Here is a 17,780-nt window from a genome sequence, read left to right as displayed (position 1 = left end):
TAATGACAGTAGAGATTTCCTTCCTCATTAATATTTTATCATAAAAATTTAATAAAAGACTAAAATATTTTATTTAAAAAATTATGGGATATTTCAATTAATTAAGTTAGCTAATAGCCTATCGACAAAGAATCAAGACCCATAAATCAGACAGATTGAAAAGGAGAGAGAAAAAAAAAATACACAATGAAGCTTTTGAGGTTTTCAAATAGAATAAATTTCATTTCTGCTCTAAACTTTAGGGTGATATTCAATTCAAAATTAATTTTTTGCGCAATTTACTCGAATTTTTTTTAGATCAAATTAACTCTTTACTTGCAAACAAAATAATTTTATAAATTTTTAAATCATAAAAATATTAATTTTATATTTTAAATTTACAAAATTATTTAAATAATAAATATTAATAATTTATTTTCTTATTTTAACTATAATAATGAATAAATTTCTTAATATTTTAACTCTATTTTTTTTACACAAAAAAATTTGTATGCATTATTGTGTTTTCTTCAATAAATGATTTATTATATTTTTTATTTGAATTGAGTAACCTTCCGTTTGACCTAATTAATTTTTAATAAAAAATTCAAATAAATTTTTTATAGAATCATAGATGAATTCATTTATTTTGAAAGTAAAATTTTATGAATTAAAAAGAAATATATTTCTCTATTTCATAAAAAAAAATTGAATTAAAATTGAATTCTTTGTAAAATTTTTTTATAAATATTTTTTTATTGACTCATTCAATTTTCTAGTTCCACACTTTATCACAACAAGAAAATACAAAAACTTAATAGGATAAACTAAAGTATTATACACCAAGAACGAAGCACGTCCTCACACGATCTCATGAGAACGCGTTTTCATAGTGTGCACTAAATCCAAGTCAAATTGATGAACAGCCCTAAAGTCTCCAACTTGTCCTAACATTTATGATTATAATTGCTGTCTATATCACTTAATATCGCTAATATTATTTATTTAGTGTTTCTATTCACAATGCAAAAAAAAAAAAAATGCTATAAGAGATTTTCTGAAAAGAAAATTGCCGAAAGTTTAGAAAAGGAAAAAAAAAACCAGTAATTTTGATGCAGTAATTAATTATTAATTAAACTCTTACCCAATAATTAAAATTTTAAAAATTTTATTTTATTGATGTAGTTCATTTTTTATTTATTAATTATGATCAATAAATAATTATATAATCTTTATAACATTACTTGTAATTGGCTAATAATAGTTTTGCATATCTAATTTAAAAATTGGCTGAAGCACCCAATTATAACACGAGTTGATCACATGCAGACGAACTTCTTTAAAATACATAGCATGAACTTACAAGTATTGCAATTATTTGAAATAAATAATATTTTTTCCCTAAAAAAAGCTTATCATCGTCGTGGCATGGCATGGCGAACGTGGATCAATTCTGAACTCTTTCTCTATAAATAGCAACTATCCATGCAACGCAACCTGCACTACTCACAAAGAAAAGCTAGTATATATCCATCGTAAAGATTTCGATATTATTTGAAAATGGCAGTTGCTCATTTTGTTCTGATTCATACCATTTGCCATGGTGCATGGATCTGGTATAAGCTCAAACCAGTTCTTGAGGCAGCTGGCCACAAGGTCACTGCACTGGATCTTGCTGCCAGCGGTGTTGACCCAAGGCAAATTGAGCAGATTAATTCATTTGATGAGTATTCTGAACCCTTATTGACGTTCATGGAGTCACTCCCACAAGGAGAAAAAGTGATTCTGGTTGGTGAGAGTTGTGGAGGACTCAATATTGGTAGGGAAAATTACTTTTTAGTCCTTGAGATTTAACGTAATTAATACTTTTTTCCCTCTATTTTGGCGACCCAACACTTAAGTCTCTCACTTTCTCTTCCGTCCAAATTCGTAGTCCTTCCGTCCATTTAAACCGTTTGGTCAAAGAGTCAAAGGTGAGAGGTGATAATTTTTTCCAAAAATACCCTTCTCTCAATGTGAAATCCCTATTTTTTTTCTCTTTCATGTTTTCTCCAATTACTTTTATCCATTGTTAATTCTCCTTTTTTTTTCTCAATATCTTTTTTTCATCTTTCTTCTCCCTCATATTTTCTCTATTTCCTTTTGACATAGTTGATTTTTTTTTTCTCTTTTTCATCTTTGTTCTCCCTCATATTTTCTCTATTTTCTTTTGACATTGTTGATTTTTCTTTTTCTTTTTTTTTTTTTTCTCTTTTCCATCTTTCTTCTCCCTAAAACATTATTTGAGAGTTGCAGAAAGGGTAGGAGTTACGGTGAAGAATAAGAAGAAGAAAAAGAAGAAGAAGAAGAAGAAGAAGAAGAAGAAGAAGTTGCAGAAAGGGTAGGAAGAAGAAGAAGAAGAAGAAGAAGAACAAGAAGTTGCAAAAAGGGTAGGAAGAAGAAGAAGAAAGAAGAAGAAAGAAGAAGAAGAAGAAGAAGAAGAAGAAGAAGTTGCAGAAAGGGTAGGAAAAAGAAGAAGAAGAAGGAAGAAGAAGAAGAAGAAAGAAGAAGAAGAAGAAGAAAAAGTTGCAGAAAGGGTAGAAAGAAGAAGAAGAAGAAGAAGAGGCATTTGGGTTTAGATTTTGTGATTTTGAAATAGCGGGATTTTTAGTGAGGGTTAATTTTGTCAATTCACGTGTCCCAAACGGCTATTTTGGACGGAAGGACTACGAATTTGGATAGAAAAGAAAGTGAGGGACTTAAGTGTTGGGTCTCCAAAATAGAGGGACAGAAATATTAATTACGTTAAAACTCAGGGACTAAAAAGTAATTTTCCCGTATTGCTATTGCTGCTGATCAATTCCGTGAAAAGATTGCTGCTGGTGTCTTCCTAAATTCACTACTTCCAGACACTAAAAATAAGCCATCTTATGTCGTGGATAAGGTAATCCAAAGATCTAATCACTTACAAATGAGTTCTTCATAATAATTTTATATCTCTAACAATATTTTTTTATTAATTATTTTTTTTAATGACTCTCTTATGTAATTACATAGCTCATGGACGTATTTCCATATTGGAAAGACACCGAATATTTTGAGTTTTCTAATAGCAATGGTGAAACCATAACTGGAATGGTACTAGGCTTAAACCTAACGAGGGAGAATTTGTATACTATATGCCCTCCTGAGGTATGTATTTTGTAACGACCCGGAAAACGGACCGCTACCGACGCTAGGATCCAAATCGGCTTAAGGCCACCGGGACCCGTAGCAAGCCTAACATACATCCTGTAAACCTGTTAAATCTCATACATGATCAACATATACATAAAAATTTGAACTTTTCTCATTCATTTACCAAACTCAACCTGTGCATGCACAACTCATAAGCATAGTCATCAACCCCACATTGGAATCCTCATCAAGCTCCAATGGGGTGACATAACATATTTTAAGTTTGGTTTACATAAACAATGATGAAACATTTTATATACCATGTACAAAAGGATTAATCAACATACTAGGGTCAAGCACAACTCTAACCTCAATAAACATCATTACATTACATTATTGTACTATACTTTACATTACATCATTTTCATGTCCACATCTAGCTATTACATAAATCATAACTTTACTCTTGATGACTCCCTGATCTAACCCGTACCTGCAAACCTGGGGGATTAAGGGAATGGGGTGAGCTACTAGAGCCCAGTGAGCAGAATAGTAAAATATTATATTTAAAATTCATGCCTTCATAGAATGCATCACATCACAGACAAATCACATCAAGGATGAACTTGTCACCATTTAGCCCTCTACACAGTCCAATCATGCCAGGGGCGTAGTGCAGGCACACCTGGACTTCCATATCATATCATACATATCCAATCGTGCCGGGGGCGTAGTGCAGGCCACACCCGGACTTTCTCTTACATAGTGCCAGGGGCGTAGTGCAGGCACACCTGGACTTCCATATCATATCATCATTATATCATGTCATAACATATGAGGGCTAATGGATCATTCAACATTCATCCACATCAACAACATAATATGCAATGCAACATATTCGTGAATTCTAATACAAGCACCCTAATATATCTCATGGCATTCATGATGCGTGAATCATGCTAAAACTTTCATTATTTACTTTGAAACATAAAGAGTCATTCTACTCACCTTAGGCTAGCTCTGACAAGACTCTGAAGCAGCTGACTCACTGCTGGGTGATAGAGCATATTTTAGTCCATTTTATCACTATGTTCTTGATGTTTATTTACATCTTTTCTACTTAATTTTGTGGTTTTAATTATGTTTTGCAGATATTAGGTGTAAAGAGACAATCTGGAGAAAATGCTCTTAAAACTGCTAAAAAGTGCTAAATATGGAAAGTGCCAAAAAATGAAAGTTTCCAAATAAGGAAAGTTTTCAGAAAAGGAAAGTTTTCAAATGAGGAAAGTGCAGAAGCAAAAGCAAACAAGGAAAGCTCAATCAGAAGATTATTTGAAATTCAAATCGCAGATCTTTCTTTCCTTGTTCAAAGATGTGCACACACTGCAGCAGTCATATCTTCCTATTTAGGCAGTAAGATCTCAAAGAGATGCTCTTCCTCTTCTGCATTCAATATTCAAATTTCAAAAGAGGCTCCACCTAAAAAGGAATGTATGGACAAGCGTATCTTCCCCTTTGAAGATCAAAATTCGTGCATCCTTCCTATTCAGAAACAATCTGCGCGCTTTCCTCTTCTGAGAGCCATCTGCGCGCCACCTTCCTTTTCTGCAACAACTTGGGCAGCAAGTTGCACATGGTCAGCATCTTGGGCAGCCTCTACACTAATTAGGAAGTAAGGTCAGCATCTAAACTTATTTAGGAAGCACAATCTGTGCCTCCTTCCCTTTCGGAGACCAAACCGCGCGCACCAACTTCCTTCCGCAGTGCATTTTCTCGCAGCCTTCCTTCTGAAGCCGAAAAGCGCGATTCTTTCCTTTTCAGACACATCTTGGGCAGAAAATACCTCTTGGGCAGTAAGTATGACCTAGGGCAACACTTTTCAACTATAAAAAGCCACATAGGAAGCCTCTACAGGACCCTTAAGCTCCCATTGGGAGACACCTACGAAATTCACATCTCTTCTTCTACCTTTCTTCTTTTCTTTTATTTTTGGTTTTGTTTCAGCCATGAGAGGCTGAAATCTTTTATTCTAGTTGAAGATTAGGTGATACTTTGGTTGTTTTATGGATTGGGAGACTTGATCAAACATTGTTTAACTTTTGGTTGTTCAATATTTATGCAATTTCATGCTTGATTTCAATATTGCTTTGTTGTTTAGATCTACGTTGATTCTTGATTGCAAAGTAATAATATGTTAGTTTGGATGATTTAAGTCCGTAATTGCTTAGATTATTCTTACATAAGAACACTTGGGATAAAACCCAAGGAAATTGTATGATCTAGCGTTATCTCCATACGTTTGGGTAGCTAGGATTGGATCTCTCTATTTCTTAATGCAATTGACAATTGTTTTGATGCCTAAGGCCCAAGGACGTTCCTTGGCAATTTGTTAATTAGTAATTAATTAGAGGACGTTCCCTAATTGGTTTAATCATAAGGAGAGATAATGGTGGTGAGAAGCGTCTTCCATCTCCATAACTAATCTATTGAGTCAACCCAAAAGAGCAAAGTGTCTGTGATCAACCCCAACAACTAAAGTGGATCCAATATTTCAACTAGAGCTTTCTCATTGTTAATTACTTTTTATTTAGTCATTTGCTTTCTATTATTATTCTCATTAGTTATTGCAATCAATCTCAAACCCCCCATTTTACTTTACTGCAATTTATTTTTATTCAGCTTTCAGTTTATCTCATTTGATCCCACTTTCAGTTTTTATCCCATTTTTGTTTTATCTCATTGTTTCAGTTTATTTTATTGGTCTTGTTGAGAAAAATAAATAGGTAATCAATTCTCTGTGGATTCGATCCTTTCACCACTATCTGCAGTTGTAAAATTGTTGATAACCAGAGAGATTATTTTTGACCGGCTTCGACAACCGCGAGTCACTGGGGTCCTCGGTTCCTCGGGTCCGAACCTACATAGGTGGACTCAAATGAGGGACCAAACATACATGAACATGACTCTAAAATACTCCCCAAACACCCCCCTAAAACATCACAAACATGCATAGAAAATCATGCAAAGGAAGGCTGAACAGGGCACTTTTTGGCGGCAGGTTCGGCGGCCGAAAGTCCCTCCAGAGCCGAAAGTCATGCACCTTCGGCGGCCGAAGGTTCCTTCTAGGGACGAAACTCATGCATGTTAGGCGGCACCTTCGGCGGTCGAAACTCCCTTCCAGAGCCGAAATTCCACTTTCAGGGGCAGGGTTCGGCAGCCAAAGGCTGGCCTCCACAGGCAGGTTTGGCGGCCGAAAGTCCCTTCGACTGCCGAACCTGAGTTCTTCCAAAGGGCAGAACTCAGCCTCCACAATGCACATTTGCCTCCCAAACCATTCCAACTCAAAACCAACACTTCCAAAACATGCATACATACTTCCATAAGCAAAAAGGGGTCTTAAACTAGCCTAAACCCCAACCAAAACACATCAAACATATATATACAACATACATTGCTCAAAACTCAACATTAACCCATAAACTCAATAATAACCTAAACATGCATTTCTACCCCACAAATCTTATAAAACTTATTTAAAACATAGAATGAGCTAAAGATCTACTCTTACCTCTTGAGGATCGAGAGGAGAGGCGATCTAACTCGGAGATGGGGGAGATCTAACTCCTTAGGTCTCCAAGCTTCAAAACTTGCTCTTTTTGCTCAAATATCTTCAAACCAAGGTAAAACTTGTTAAAACTCGAAAGATTGGAGGAAAACATCAAAAATCAATCATGAGAGAGCATGGACTCACCGTTGGCCGAAAATGGGGAGAAAGCTTGCCCGTTTCGGCTATGGAGCCCTTTTATAGGGGCTGGCCAGACCACCTTCGGAAGCCTAAAGTGCCTCCAAAACTCATGCAAGTTCGGCAGCCGAACATGAGGTTCGGCGGCCGAACCTGAGCCACTTTCGGAAGCCTAACCTGCCCTCCTAAACTATCCCATGTTCGGCGGCCGAACCTGGAAATGCCTCTATGGTCTTTTTCATTCAAAACTCAACTTCTTTCTTACTTAAAATCATAAAACACATTAAAATATTTTATGAAAATATGATTTTACCCTTCTAGAGGTTTCCGACATCCGAGATTCTACCGGACGGTAGGAATTTCGATACCGGAGTCTAGCCGGGTATTACATTCTTCCCCCCTTAAGAACATTCGTCCCCGAATGTTCACCAAACAAACACATGCATAGCATCAATCATAAACATACACATGAAACACATAACACTAACCTTAGAAGAGATGAGAATATTGCTGGAGCATGGACTCCCGTGTCTCCCAGGTACACTCCTCAATGTTGTGGTGATTCCAAAGGACTTTCACCATCGGAATTTCCTTGTTTCTTAGCTTTCTGATCTGGGTGTTTAGGATCCGTACTGGCTGCTCAACATAGGTGAGATCTTCTTGGATCTCCACATCAGGCTCACTAAGAACCTTGCCCGGATCTGACACGAACTTTCTTAACATGGAAACATGGAAAACCGGATGGATTCTCTCCATTGAAGTAGGTAAATCTAGCTTATACGATACATTCCCGATCCTTTGCAAGATTTCAAAGGGTCCAATGTATCGTGGAGCTAGCTTACCTTTCTTCCCGAATTGAATCACCCCTTTCATAGGAGACACTTTGAGCAATACCAAATCCCCCTCCTGAAATTCTACTTGCCTTCTGCAGATATCTGTATAACTCTTTTGCCTGCTTGCAGCAGTCTTGATCCTTTCTCTGATTATGGGCACCGCTCTGCTGGTGATCTCTACTAGCTCAGGCCCTGCCAAGGCCCTTTCTCCAACTTCTTCCCAACAGACAGGCGACCTGCACTTCCTTCCATACAAAGCTTCATATGGAGCCATTCCTATGCTAGCATGATGGCTGTTATTGTAGGCAAACTCCATCAAAGGTAGATGCTGCCTCCAAGAACCGCCAAAATCTAGGACACACATTCTGAGCATATCCTCTATTGTCTGGATGGTCCTTTCTGATTGTCCGTCCGTCTGTGGATGGAAAGCAGTGCTAAAATCCAACCTGGTACCCATGGCATTCTGAAGACTCCGCCAAAATCTGGAGGTTAACTGGGGTCCTCCATCAGACACTATTGAAACAGGAACCCCATGCAACTTGACTACCTCATCAACATACACCTGCGCCAACTTGTCTACAGAATAGCCACTCCTGACAGGGATGAAGTGAGCAGATTTGGTTAGTCAGTCCACAATCACCCATATGGAGTCCAATCTGTTAGACGTCGCCGGTAATTCCACCACGAAGTCCATAGCTATATTCTCCCATTTCCACTCTGGAATAGGTAGTGAGTTGAGCATTCCAGCCGGCTTCTGATGTTCCAGCTTCACCCTCTGACACACTTCGCAGGCTGACACAAACTGTGCCACTTCTCTTTTCATAGCTGGCCACCAATACACTCTCTTCAAATCCTGATACATTTTGGTGGCTCTAGGGTGAACACTGTATCTGGCATTATGAGCCTCTCTCATAATGTCTCCCTTCAGACCCACGTCATCTGGTACAAACAATCTATTCCCATAGCGGAGGATCCCCTTGCTGTCAAATTTGAACTCTTCGTTCTTGCGTGACTGAACAGTCTTGGCAATCTTCACTAACTCTGGGTCCTCGTGCTGTTTCTGAGCCACCTGCTCCAGAAACACAGGCGTCACTCTCATTTGGGCTATCAAAGCACCTGTACCAGACAACTCTAACTGCAAACCTTCATTAATGAGCTCGAAGAACTGCCTCACCACTGGTCTTCTCTCTGCTGAAATATGGGACAAACTGCCAAGTGATTTCCGGCTTAAGGCGTCTGCCACAACATTCGCCTTATCCGGATGGTACTGAATCTTGCAATCATAGTCACTAAGCAGTTCTACCCATCTCCTTTGCCTCAGATTCAACTCTCTCTGACTCAAGATGTACTACAGGCTCTTATGATCTGTAAAGATCTCACATTTTACCCCATAAAGGTAATGCCTCCACATCTTGAGTGCAAAGATCACCGCTGCCATTTCTAGGTCATGTGTAGGGTAATTCAACTCGTGCTTCTTCAGCTGCCTAGAAGCATAAGCAATTACCCTTTCATTCTGCATCAGCACACAACCTAGTCCCACACGGGACGCATCACAATATACTGTGAAGTCTTCATTACTAGTTGGCAGAGCTAACACCGGTGCCGACGTCAACCTCTTCTTTAGCTCTTCAAAGCTCTCTTCACACTGGTCGGTCCACACAAACGTCTGGTTCTTCTTAGTCAGTCTGGTCATAGGAGCTGCAATTTTAGAGAAGTCCTGAACGAACCTCCTGTAGTAACCTGTTAAACCCAAGAAGCTCTTGATCTCTGTCACTGTAGTGGGTCTAGGCCAGTTAGCTACGGCTTCCACCTTCTTGGGGTCCACCTCTATTCCATTTTCTGACACAACATGCCCCAAGAAAGAGATGCTCCTCAACCAGAACTCACACTTGGAGAACTTGGCATACAAGCCATGTTCCCTCAAGGTCTGCAAGACTATCCTCAGATGATGGACATGCTCCTCTGCATTTCTGGAATACACTAAGATATCATCTATGAAGACAATAACAAAGTGATCCAGATACTGACTAAAAACTCTGTTCATAAGGTCCATGAATGCTGCAGGGGCATTAGTTAACCCGAACGACATTACGAGGAACTCATAATGCCCATATCTGGTCCTGAATGCTGTCTTCGGTACATCCTCTTCTCTTATCCTCAGCTGATGGTACCCGGATCTCAGATCTATCTTGGAGAAACAACCTATTCCTGCTAGCTGGTCGAATAGATCGTCGATCCTTGGCAACGGGTACTTATTCTTGGTAGTGACTTTGTTCAACTGCCTGTAGTCGATACAAAGTCTAAGGGATCCATCCTTCTTTTTCACAAACAACACTGGAGCACCCTAAGGTGAGGTACTCGGTCAGATGAAGCCCTTATCTATCAGCTCTTACAATTGCTCCTTAAGCTCCTTCAATTCTGCCGGTGCCATCCTGTAGGGAGGGATAGAGATCGGTCTGGTTCCAGGCATCAATTCAATTTCGAACTCTATCTCCCTAGCAGGTGGTAAACCTGGCAGCTCGTTTGGGAAAACATCTAAAAACTCACTGACCACGGGCACTGAGGCGGGCTCTCTGACATGACTATCCAGCTCTCTCACATGAGCTAGAAAACCCTGACAACCCCTCCTGAGCAGCCTACGAGCCTGTAGGGCTGATATCAAACCTCTAGGTGTACCCCTCCTGTCTCCTATGAAGACAACCTCTGACCCATCCTATCCTCTGAACCTGACTACCTTGTCTCTGCAGTCCAAGGTAGCACCATGGGTAGATAGCCAATCCATCCCTAGAATGACGTCAAAATCTGTCAACTCTAGAACCACAAGGTCGGCTGAAAGGCATCTCCCCTCAACAAAAACTGGACTACACTGGCAGACTGACTTTGCCACTGACGGGTTACACTTGGGTCCACTGACTCATAGGGGACACTCTAACCCAGAGACCATCAAACCCAACCTCTCGACGGCTCTCGGAGCAATAAAAGAATGAGATGCACTAGGGTCCATTAAGGCATAAACATCTTAACAACCAATGATGAGATTACCTAACACCACGGTATTAGATGTGTTCGCCTCCTGCTGAGTCATCGTGAAGATCCGTGCTGGAGCTGATGGACCTTCACCCCTGAAACCCGCTGAAGAAGAGGCTGCCCCTCTCCCTCTGCCTCTGCCACTAGCCTGAGTCGCGGCTGGAGCTACTGGCTGAGCCACACTACCAGAAGTTGTCTGCTGAGACTGTGCCACAAAAGCTGCTCTAGGACACTCCTGTGCCATGTGTCCCTCCTGCCCACATCTAAAGCAGGTTGTCGTCCCAAACCGACATACTCCCTTATGTGGCTTCCCACACTTCATACATATTGCATTGTCTGCACCTGAGCTCGAGCCACTCCCTAATCCCAGACCTGACTTGATCTTGTTCCATAACTTGTTCTTCTTAGACTTCTTGGGGCCTCTGTCCCACTTTTTCTTTTCACCTAAAGCTGCTGCATTCATAGAAGAGGAGTCCAACCTTCCCCCGCCAAGGGTCTTGGAACCAGAAGACTGTGCCACTGACTGTTTAACCTTTCCTTCGATTATTGCACTAGCCTCCATCCTCCGGGCCATATCCACTATGGCATGGAAACTCTCCCTCTCTGCTGACTGGATCCTTGAAGCCTCATGATATACCTCCTAGACTTCTTTTGATCTGTGTCAAGATTCTGCCCAGCAAATGGCAACAGCTCCAAGAACCTATCTGTGTACTCATCCACACTCATCTCCTCTGACTGCCTCAACTGCTCAAATTCAATCATCTTCAACTCCCTTGAACTGTCAGGGAAAGCCCATCCTGCAAACTCATTTGCAAACTCCTCCCATGAAAGACTATCCACCCTCGGGTTCACATAGTTTTTGAACCACTCACGGGCCTTCTTGCACTTCAGTGTGAACCCAGCCATCTAAATGGCTCTACAGTCATCAGCTCCTATCTCATCTGTAATCATCTTGACCCTCCCAAGGTACTCAAATGGGTCATCACCTGTTTCATACTGGGGAGCACCCAGCTTCATGTAATCGGTCATCTTGACTTTGCTCCCTCCAGATGAGCTAGGTTTAGGTACTTGGATTTCTGGGACCATGGGTTCTGCTGGTGGTGGAGGAGGTGCAGCATCCCCCGGGTTAGGGTTTGCTGTACCTGGGTAGAAAGATGGGGGTGGGTACATAGGGTACTGTGGGTATGGTGGGTAGAACGGTGGGTATGGCTTGTGAGAGTGATAAGGGTTAAAGTTAGGGTAATCTGATGTACCTCCCATCGAATACCCGGGATTCTGTGAAAAACGTGGGTACTGGGTGGCTGAAAAAATCCCGAGGCCTGAGTGCCTCCTTGAGACTCTCCCATACCCTCTTCAGACATACTCACTCCAAGACTGCCATCCCTCCTCTAATCCACATCCATATCATCCCCCACATCTTCTGACATTCCACCTTGCACTGTTCCCCTTCTGCTCACATCAAAAGACCTTCTAGCGTCCCTTGATGTTCTCTCCCTACTAGACCTGCAGGACATTGCCCTAGGCAATGCAGGAGGACGGGCATCCGTGCCCTCGTCCTGAGGTGGTACTCCAGTCAATCGTGCAGATCGACGAGTTCCTCTCATCTTGCTTATTGAAAAACAACACACATCACATAAAACATTAGCATCATATGGTTCATGTGGAAACACATGAACCCGCATCACATACATCACATACATAGCATATCATCAATGCACATGCATAAAATTATGGCATTACACATCATTAATCAAGACAGGACTCTTCATCCTATCCTAGTGAACACGATTTTCCTATTGTGCTTGACCTTCTAGAACATCTATGAGCCCGACACACTATAGGTCCGACCATATAAACCTAGGGCTCTGATACCAATCTGTAACGACCCAAAAAATGGATCGCTACCGACGCTAGGATCCAGATCGGCTTAAGGCCGCCGGGACCCGTAGCAAGCCTAACATACATCCTGTAAACCTGTTAAATCCCATACATGATTAACATATACATAAAAATTTGAACTTTTCTCATTACTTTACCAAACTCAACCTGTGCATGCACAACTCATAAGTATAGTCATCCACCCCACATTGGAATCCTCATCAAGCTCCAATGGGGTGACATAATATATTTTAAGTTTGGTTTACATAAACAATGATAAAACATTTTATATACCATGTACAAAGGGATTAATCAATATACTAGGGTCAAGCACAACTCTAACCTCAATAAACATCATAACATTACATTACTGTACTATACTTTACATTACATCATTTTTATGTCAACATCTAGCTATTACATAAATCATAACTTTACTCTTGATGACTCCCTAATCTAGCTCGTACCTGCAAACCTGGGGGATTAAGGGAATGGGGTGAGCTACTAGAGCCCAGTGAGCAGAATAGTAAAACATTATATTTAAAATTCATGTCTTCATGGAATGCATCACATCACAGACAAATCACATCAAGGATGAACTTGTCACCATTTAGTCCTCTACACAGTCCAATCATGCCAGGGGCGTAGTGCAGGCACACCTAGACTTCCATATCATATCATACATATCCAATCGTGCCGGGGGCGTAGAGCAGGCCACACCCGGACTTTCTCTTACATAGTGCCAGGGGCGTAGTGCAGGCACACCTGGACTTCCATATCATATCATCATTATATCATGTCATAACATATGAGGGCTAATGGATCATTCAACATTCATCCACATCAACAACATAATATGCAATGCAACATATTCGTGAATTCTAATGCAAGCACCCTAATATATCTCATGGCATTCATGATGCGTGAATCATGCTAAAACTTTCATTATTTACTTTGAAACATAAAGAGTCATTCTACTCACCTTAGGCTAGCTCTGACAAGACTCTGAAGTAGCTGACTCACTGCTGGGGTCCTCGGTTCCTCGGGTCCGAACCTACACAGGTGGACTCAAATGAGGGACCAAACATACATGAACATGACTCTAAAATACTCTCCAAAAACCCCCTAAAACATCACAAACATGCATAGAAAATCATGCAAAGGAAGGCTGAACAGGGCACTTTCGGCGGCAGGTTCGGCGGCCGAAAGTCCCTCCAGAGCCAAAAGTCATGCACCTTCAGCGGCACTTTCGGCGGCCGAAGGTTCCTTCCAGGGACGAAACTCATGCATGTTCAGCGGTACCTTCGGCGGCCGAAACTCCCTTCTAGAGCCGAAAGTCCACTTTCGGGGGCAGGGTTCTGCAGCCAAAGGCTGGCCTCCACAGACAGGTTCGGCGGCCGAAAGTCCCTTCGGCTGCCGAACCTGAGTTCTTCCAAAGGGCAGAACTCAGCCTCCACAATGCACATTTGCCTCCGAAACCATTCCAACTCAAAACCAACACTTCCAAAACATGCATACATATTTCCATTAGCAAAAAGGGGTCTTAAACTAGCCTAAACTCCAACCAAAACACATCAAACATATATATACAACATACATTGCTCAAAACTCAACATTAACCCATAAACTCAATAATAACCTAAACATGCATTTCTACCCTACAAATCTTATAAAACTTGTTTAAAACATAGAATGAGCTAAAGATCTACTCTTACCTCTTGAAGATCGAGAGGAGAGGCGATCTAACTCGGAAATGGGGGAGATCTAACTCCTTGGGTCTCCAAGCCTCAAAACTTGCTCTTTTTGCTCAAATATCTTCAAACCAAGGTAAAACTTGTTAAAACTCGAAAGATTGGAGGAAAACATCAAAAATCAACCATGGGAGAGCATGGACTCACCGTTGGCCGAAAACGGGGAGAAAGCTCGCCCGTTTCGGCCATGGAGCCCTATTATAGGGGCTGGCCAGACCACCTTCGGAAGTCTAAAGTGCCTCCAAAACTCATGCAAGTTCGGCGGCCGAACATGAGGTTCGACGGCCGAACTTGAGCCTCTTTTGGAAGCCTAACTTACCCTCCTAAACTATCCCATGTTCGGTGGCCGAATTTGAGGTTTGGCGGCCGAACCTAGAAATGCCTCCATGGTCTTTTTCATTCAAAACTCAACTTCTTTCTTACTTAAAATCATAAAACACATTAAAATATTTTATGAAAACATGATTTTACCCTTCTAGAGGTTTTCGACATCCGAGATTCCACCGGACGGTAGGAATTCTGATACCGGAGTCTAGCCGGGTATTACATATTCTGCCTAATTTAATTTCTTTGATCATCAAAATATTTGAAGGAAATTCTGCAGAATCAATTTAAGAACAGAGGATTAATTTAGACTAAAGAAACAACAATATTCAATGCTTCTGCTTGAAACACGATATTCCTTCTGTTGCTTATTGAATTCAAGAGGTGCCTATTATATAGGCTCGTTACATGTGGAAGAGGAAAACAAACACCAGAAAAATAGCACACGTTCTTGACGTGTTTTCATGAACTGAAAAGAAAAAACAACAAACAAACTAATTGAACGTGTAGAGATACTGGCAGAAGGATAGGGGAGCCGTAACTGAAAGTTGAATCATTCTCCTACATCCCCCCTTGATTCAAATTTGCAGACACCAATTTTAGCCCTTAAGTAGTCATGCTTGCTTCGAGCAAGAGACTTGATCAGTATATCAACAGCTTGTTCATTGGTACTACAGTATTTTAGAATTATACTTCCTTCAGCTACAAGCTCACGAATAAAATGAGCTCTAATATCAATGTGCTTAGCTCTCCCATGATAAACTGGATTCCTTGTCATTGCTATCGTTGATTTACTATCACACCATATCTCAGTTGCTTTCTCTTGCTCTTGCCCAAGGTCTGACAGCATTCTTCTCAACCACACCGCCTGACACGCTGAAGAGGTTGCTGCAATATACTCAGCTTCTGAGGATAATAATGCGATGGACGCCTGTTTTTTTGAGCTCCATGATATGGCTCCTGATCCGAGACTGAAAATATACCCTGAAGTACTTTTTCTATCCTCCTTACAGCCTGCCCAATCACTATCCGTATACCCAAACAAATCAGAGCTATTTTTCTGTTCATACCAAATCCCATAATCCACAGTTTCAGCCACATATCTCAGAATCCTTTTTGCTGCTCCAAGGTGATTTCTTGAGGGAAAGTGCATGAACCTTGAGATAACTCCCATAGAGAAGGCAATGTCTGGTCGTGTATGAGTCAAATAAATCAAACCACCAACCAAACTTCTAAAAAAACCCTCATCTGCCTGTTTTGTACCATCATTAAGCTAGAGTTTTTCATTTGTGTTCATGAGAGTAGGAGCAGTCTTGCAATTCTCCATTTTGAAACGCTGAAGTAAATTCTCAGCATATTTCTTTTGGGAGATGAATATTCCTCCTTCAACCTGTTTTACTTCTATTCCAAGGAAAAAATGCAGTAAACCCAGGTCAGTCATTTCAAATTCTTTTTTCATATTTGATCAAAAATCTTCCAATAATGATGTGGAGGAGCTCATGTAGATCATGTCATCTACATATAGACAGACAAACAGAGAACTTTTATCCTGATTCTTCATATAGAGCGTGGGCTCATTCTTGTTTCTCTCGAACCCATTTGATAAGAAATAGGCATCAATTCTTGAGTACCAAGCTCGAGGTGCTTGCTTTAATCCGTATAGTGCCTTCCTCAGCTTGTAAACATGTTCTTCTTTTCCACAGATTGCAAAACCTTCAGGTTGATTGACATACACTTCTTCTTCTCATTCTCCATTTAAGAAGGCTGATTTCATGTCAAACTGGTACACAAGCCAACCTTGTTTTGCTGCTAGAGCAAGAAGAGTCCTTACTGTTTCAAACCTTGCAACAGGAGAAAAAGTTTCTTCATAGTCCACTCCTTGCCGCTATGAATACCCCTTGGCCACCAACCGAGCTTTATGCTTTTGTACACTCCCATTTGCATTGAACTTAGTTTTGAAAACCCACTTTACACCGATTGGTTTCTTGCCTTCAGGAAGTGTTGTTAGCTCCCAGGTTTTATTCCTTTCAATTGCTTCAAGTTCCTCGTGCATGGCTAGAACCCATTGCTTCTTGCTTGCTGCTAATGAAATAGGATCTGCAATATACAAAGCATGAGTAGTTTCATAGATTTCTTGGAGTGATCGTACTCGTCTCGGTGGTGATTCATCAGTTGAACTCGAGCTTTGAGGGCTTGTTGAAGAGCTTCCCGAAGCAATTGAAGTTCTCGAAGGACTTGCAACAGAAGACTCCGACGATGCCGAGACTCCTGGAGAATTCAATTGGGTTTGTGGTTGTTCCTCCATGAGTTGTTCCTCATGGATTTCTGGGATCTCAAAGTGAATGCTTCCTTTTTCATCCTCAGTCCAATTCCATCGCGCTTCTTCATCAAAAATGACATTTCTACTGATAATAATATTCCCATTGATGGGATTGTACAATCTGTACGCTTTAGCATTAATGCAATATCTCACAAAAATACACTTTGTTGACTTTTGATCAAGCTTCCCACGTTTATGAGCCTCAACAAACACATATGCAAGGCAGCCAAAGATTCTTAAGTGACTTACCCCGAGGTCTCCTGCCCGTCCACACTTCATACGGTGTTCGATTCGGTACTGCCTGTGTTGGTGAGATATTCAAAATGTATACTGAAGTGGTCACTGCTTCCCTCCAAAATTGAGTTGGTAACTCTTTAGCCTGCAACATAGTTCTGGCCATCTCTACCACAGTCTTGTTCTTCCTTTCGGCTACTCCGTTTTGCTCAGGAGTGTATGGGGCCGTGAGCTCTCTATGAATTCCATGTTCTTCACAAAAACTGTTAAACTCTTTGGACGTGAATTCTCCTCCTCTATCAGTCCTTAGTGTCTTGATGCATTCTCCAATCTGCTTTTCTACCAGTACCTTAAACTTCTTGAAAGCATTTAAGACCTCCGATTTGAAGTGTAGGAAGTACACCCAGCTCATCCTACTATAATCATTTGTGAACAACAAAAAATACCTACTTCCACCAAGTGATTCAGTTCTCATAGGACCACAAACATCAGATGTAAGAGCTCAAGATTGCTAGTGGCCCTCCATGATTTACCCA

General features: G+C 40.8%; 1 protein-coding gene across 1 annotated transcript in view; it reads left to right on the top strand.

Annotated features, from left to right (window-relative positions):
- The first annotated feature begins 1,539 nt into the window (after positions 1-1,539).
- Positions 1,540-17,780, top strand: part of LOC110629243 ((S)-hydroxynitrile lyase) — a 28,837-nt gene continuing 12,596 nt past the window's right edge. The window contains 3 exon segments of the mRNA XM_043949466.1: positions 1,540-1,798; positions 2,775-2,902; positions 3,016-3,150. Of these exon segments, the coding sequence (XP_043805401.1) occupies positions 1,540-1,798; positions 2,775-2,902; positions 3,016-3,150 (522 nt within the window).

The sequence above is a fragment of the Manihot esculenta genome, chromosome 13 (genome assembly GCF_001659605.2).
Source record: "Manihot esculenta cultivar AM560-2 chromosome 13, M.esculenta_v8, whole genome shotgun sequence".
NCBI classification, from domain to species: Eukaryota; Viridiplantae; Streptophyta; class Magnoliopsida; order Malpighiales; family Euphorbiaceae; genus Manihot; species Manihot esculenta.
This window is presented reverse-complemented; position numbering and strand designations above follow the sequence as displayed.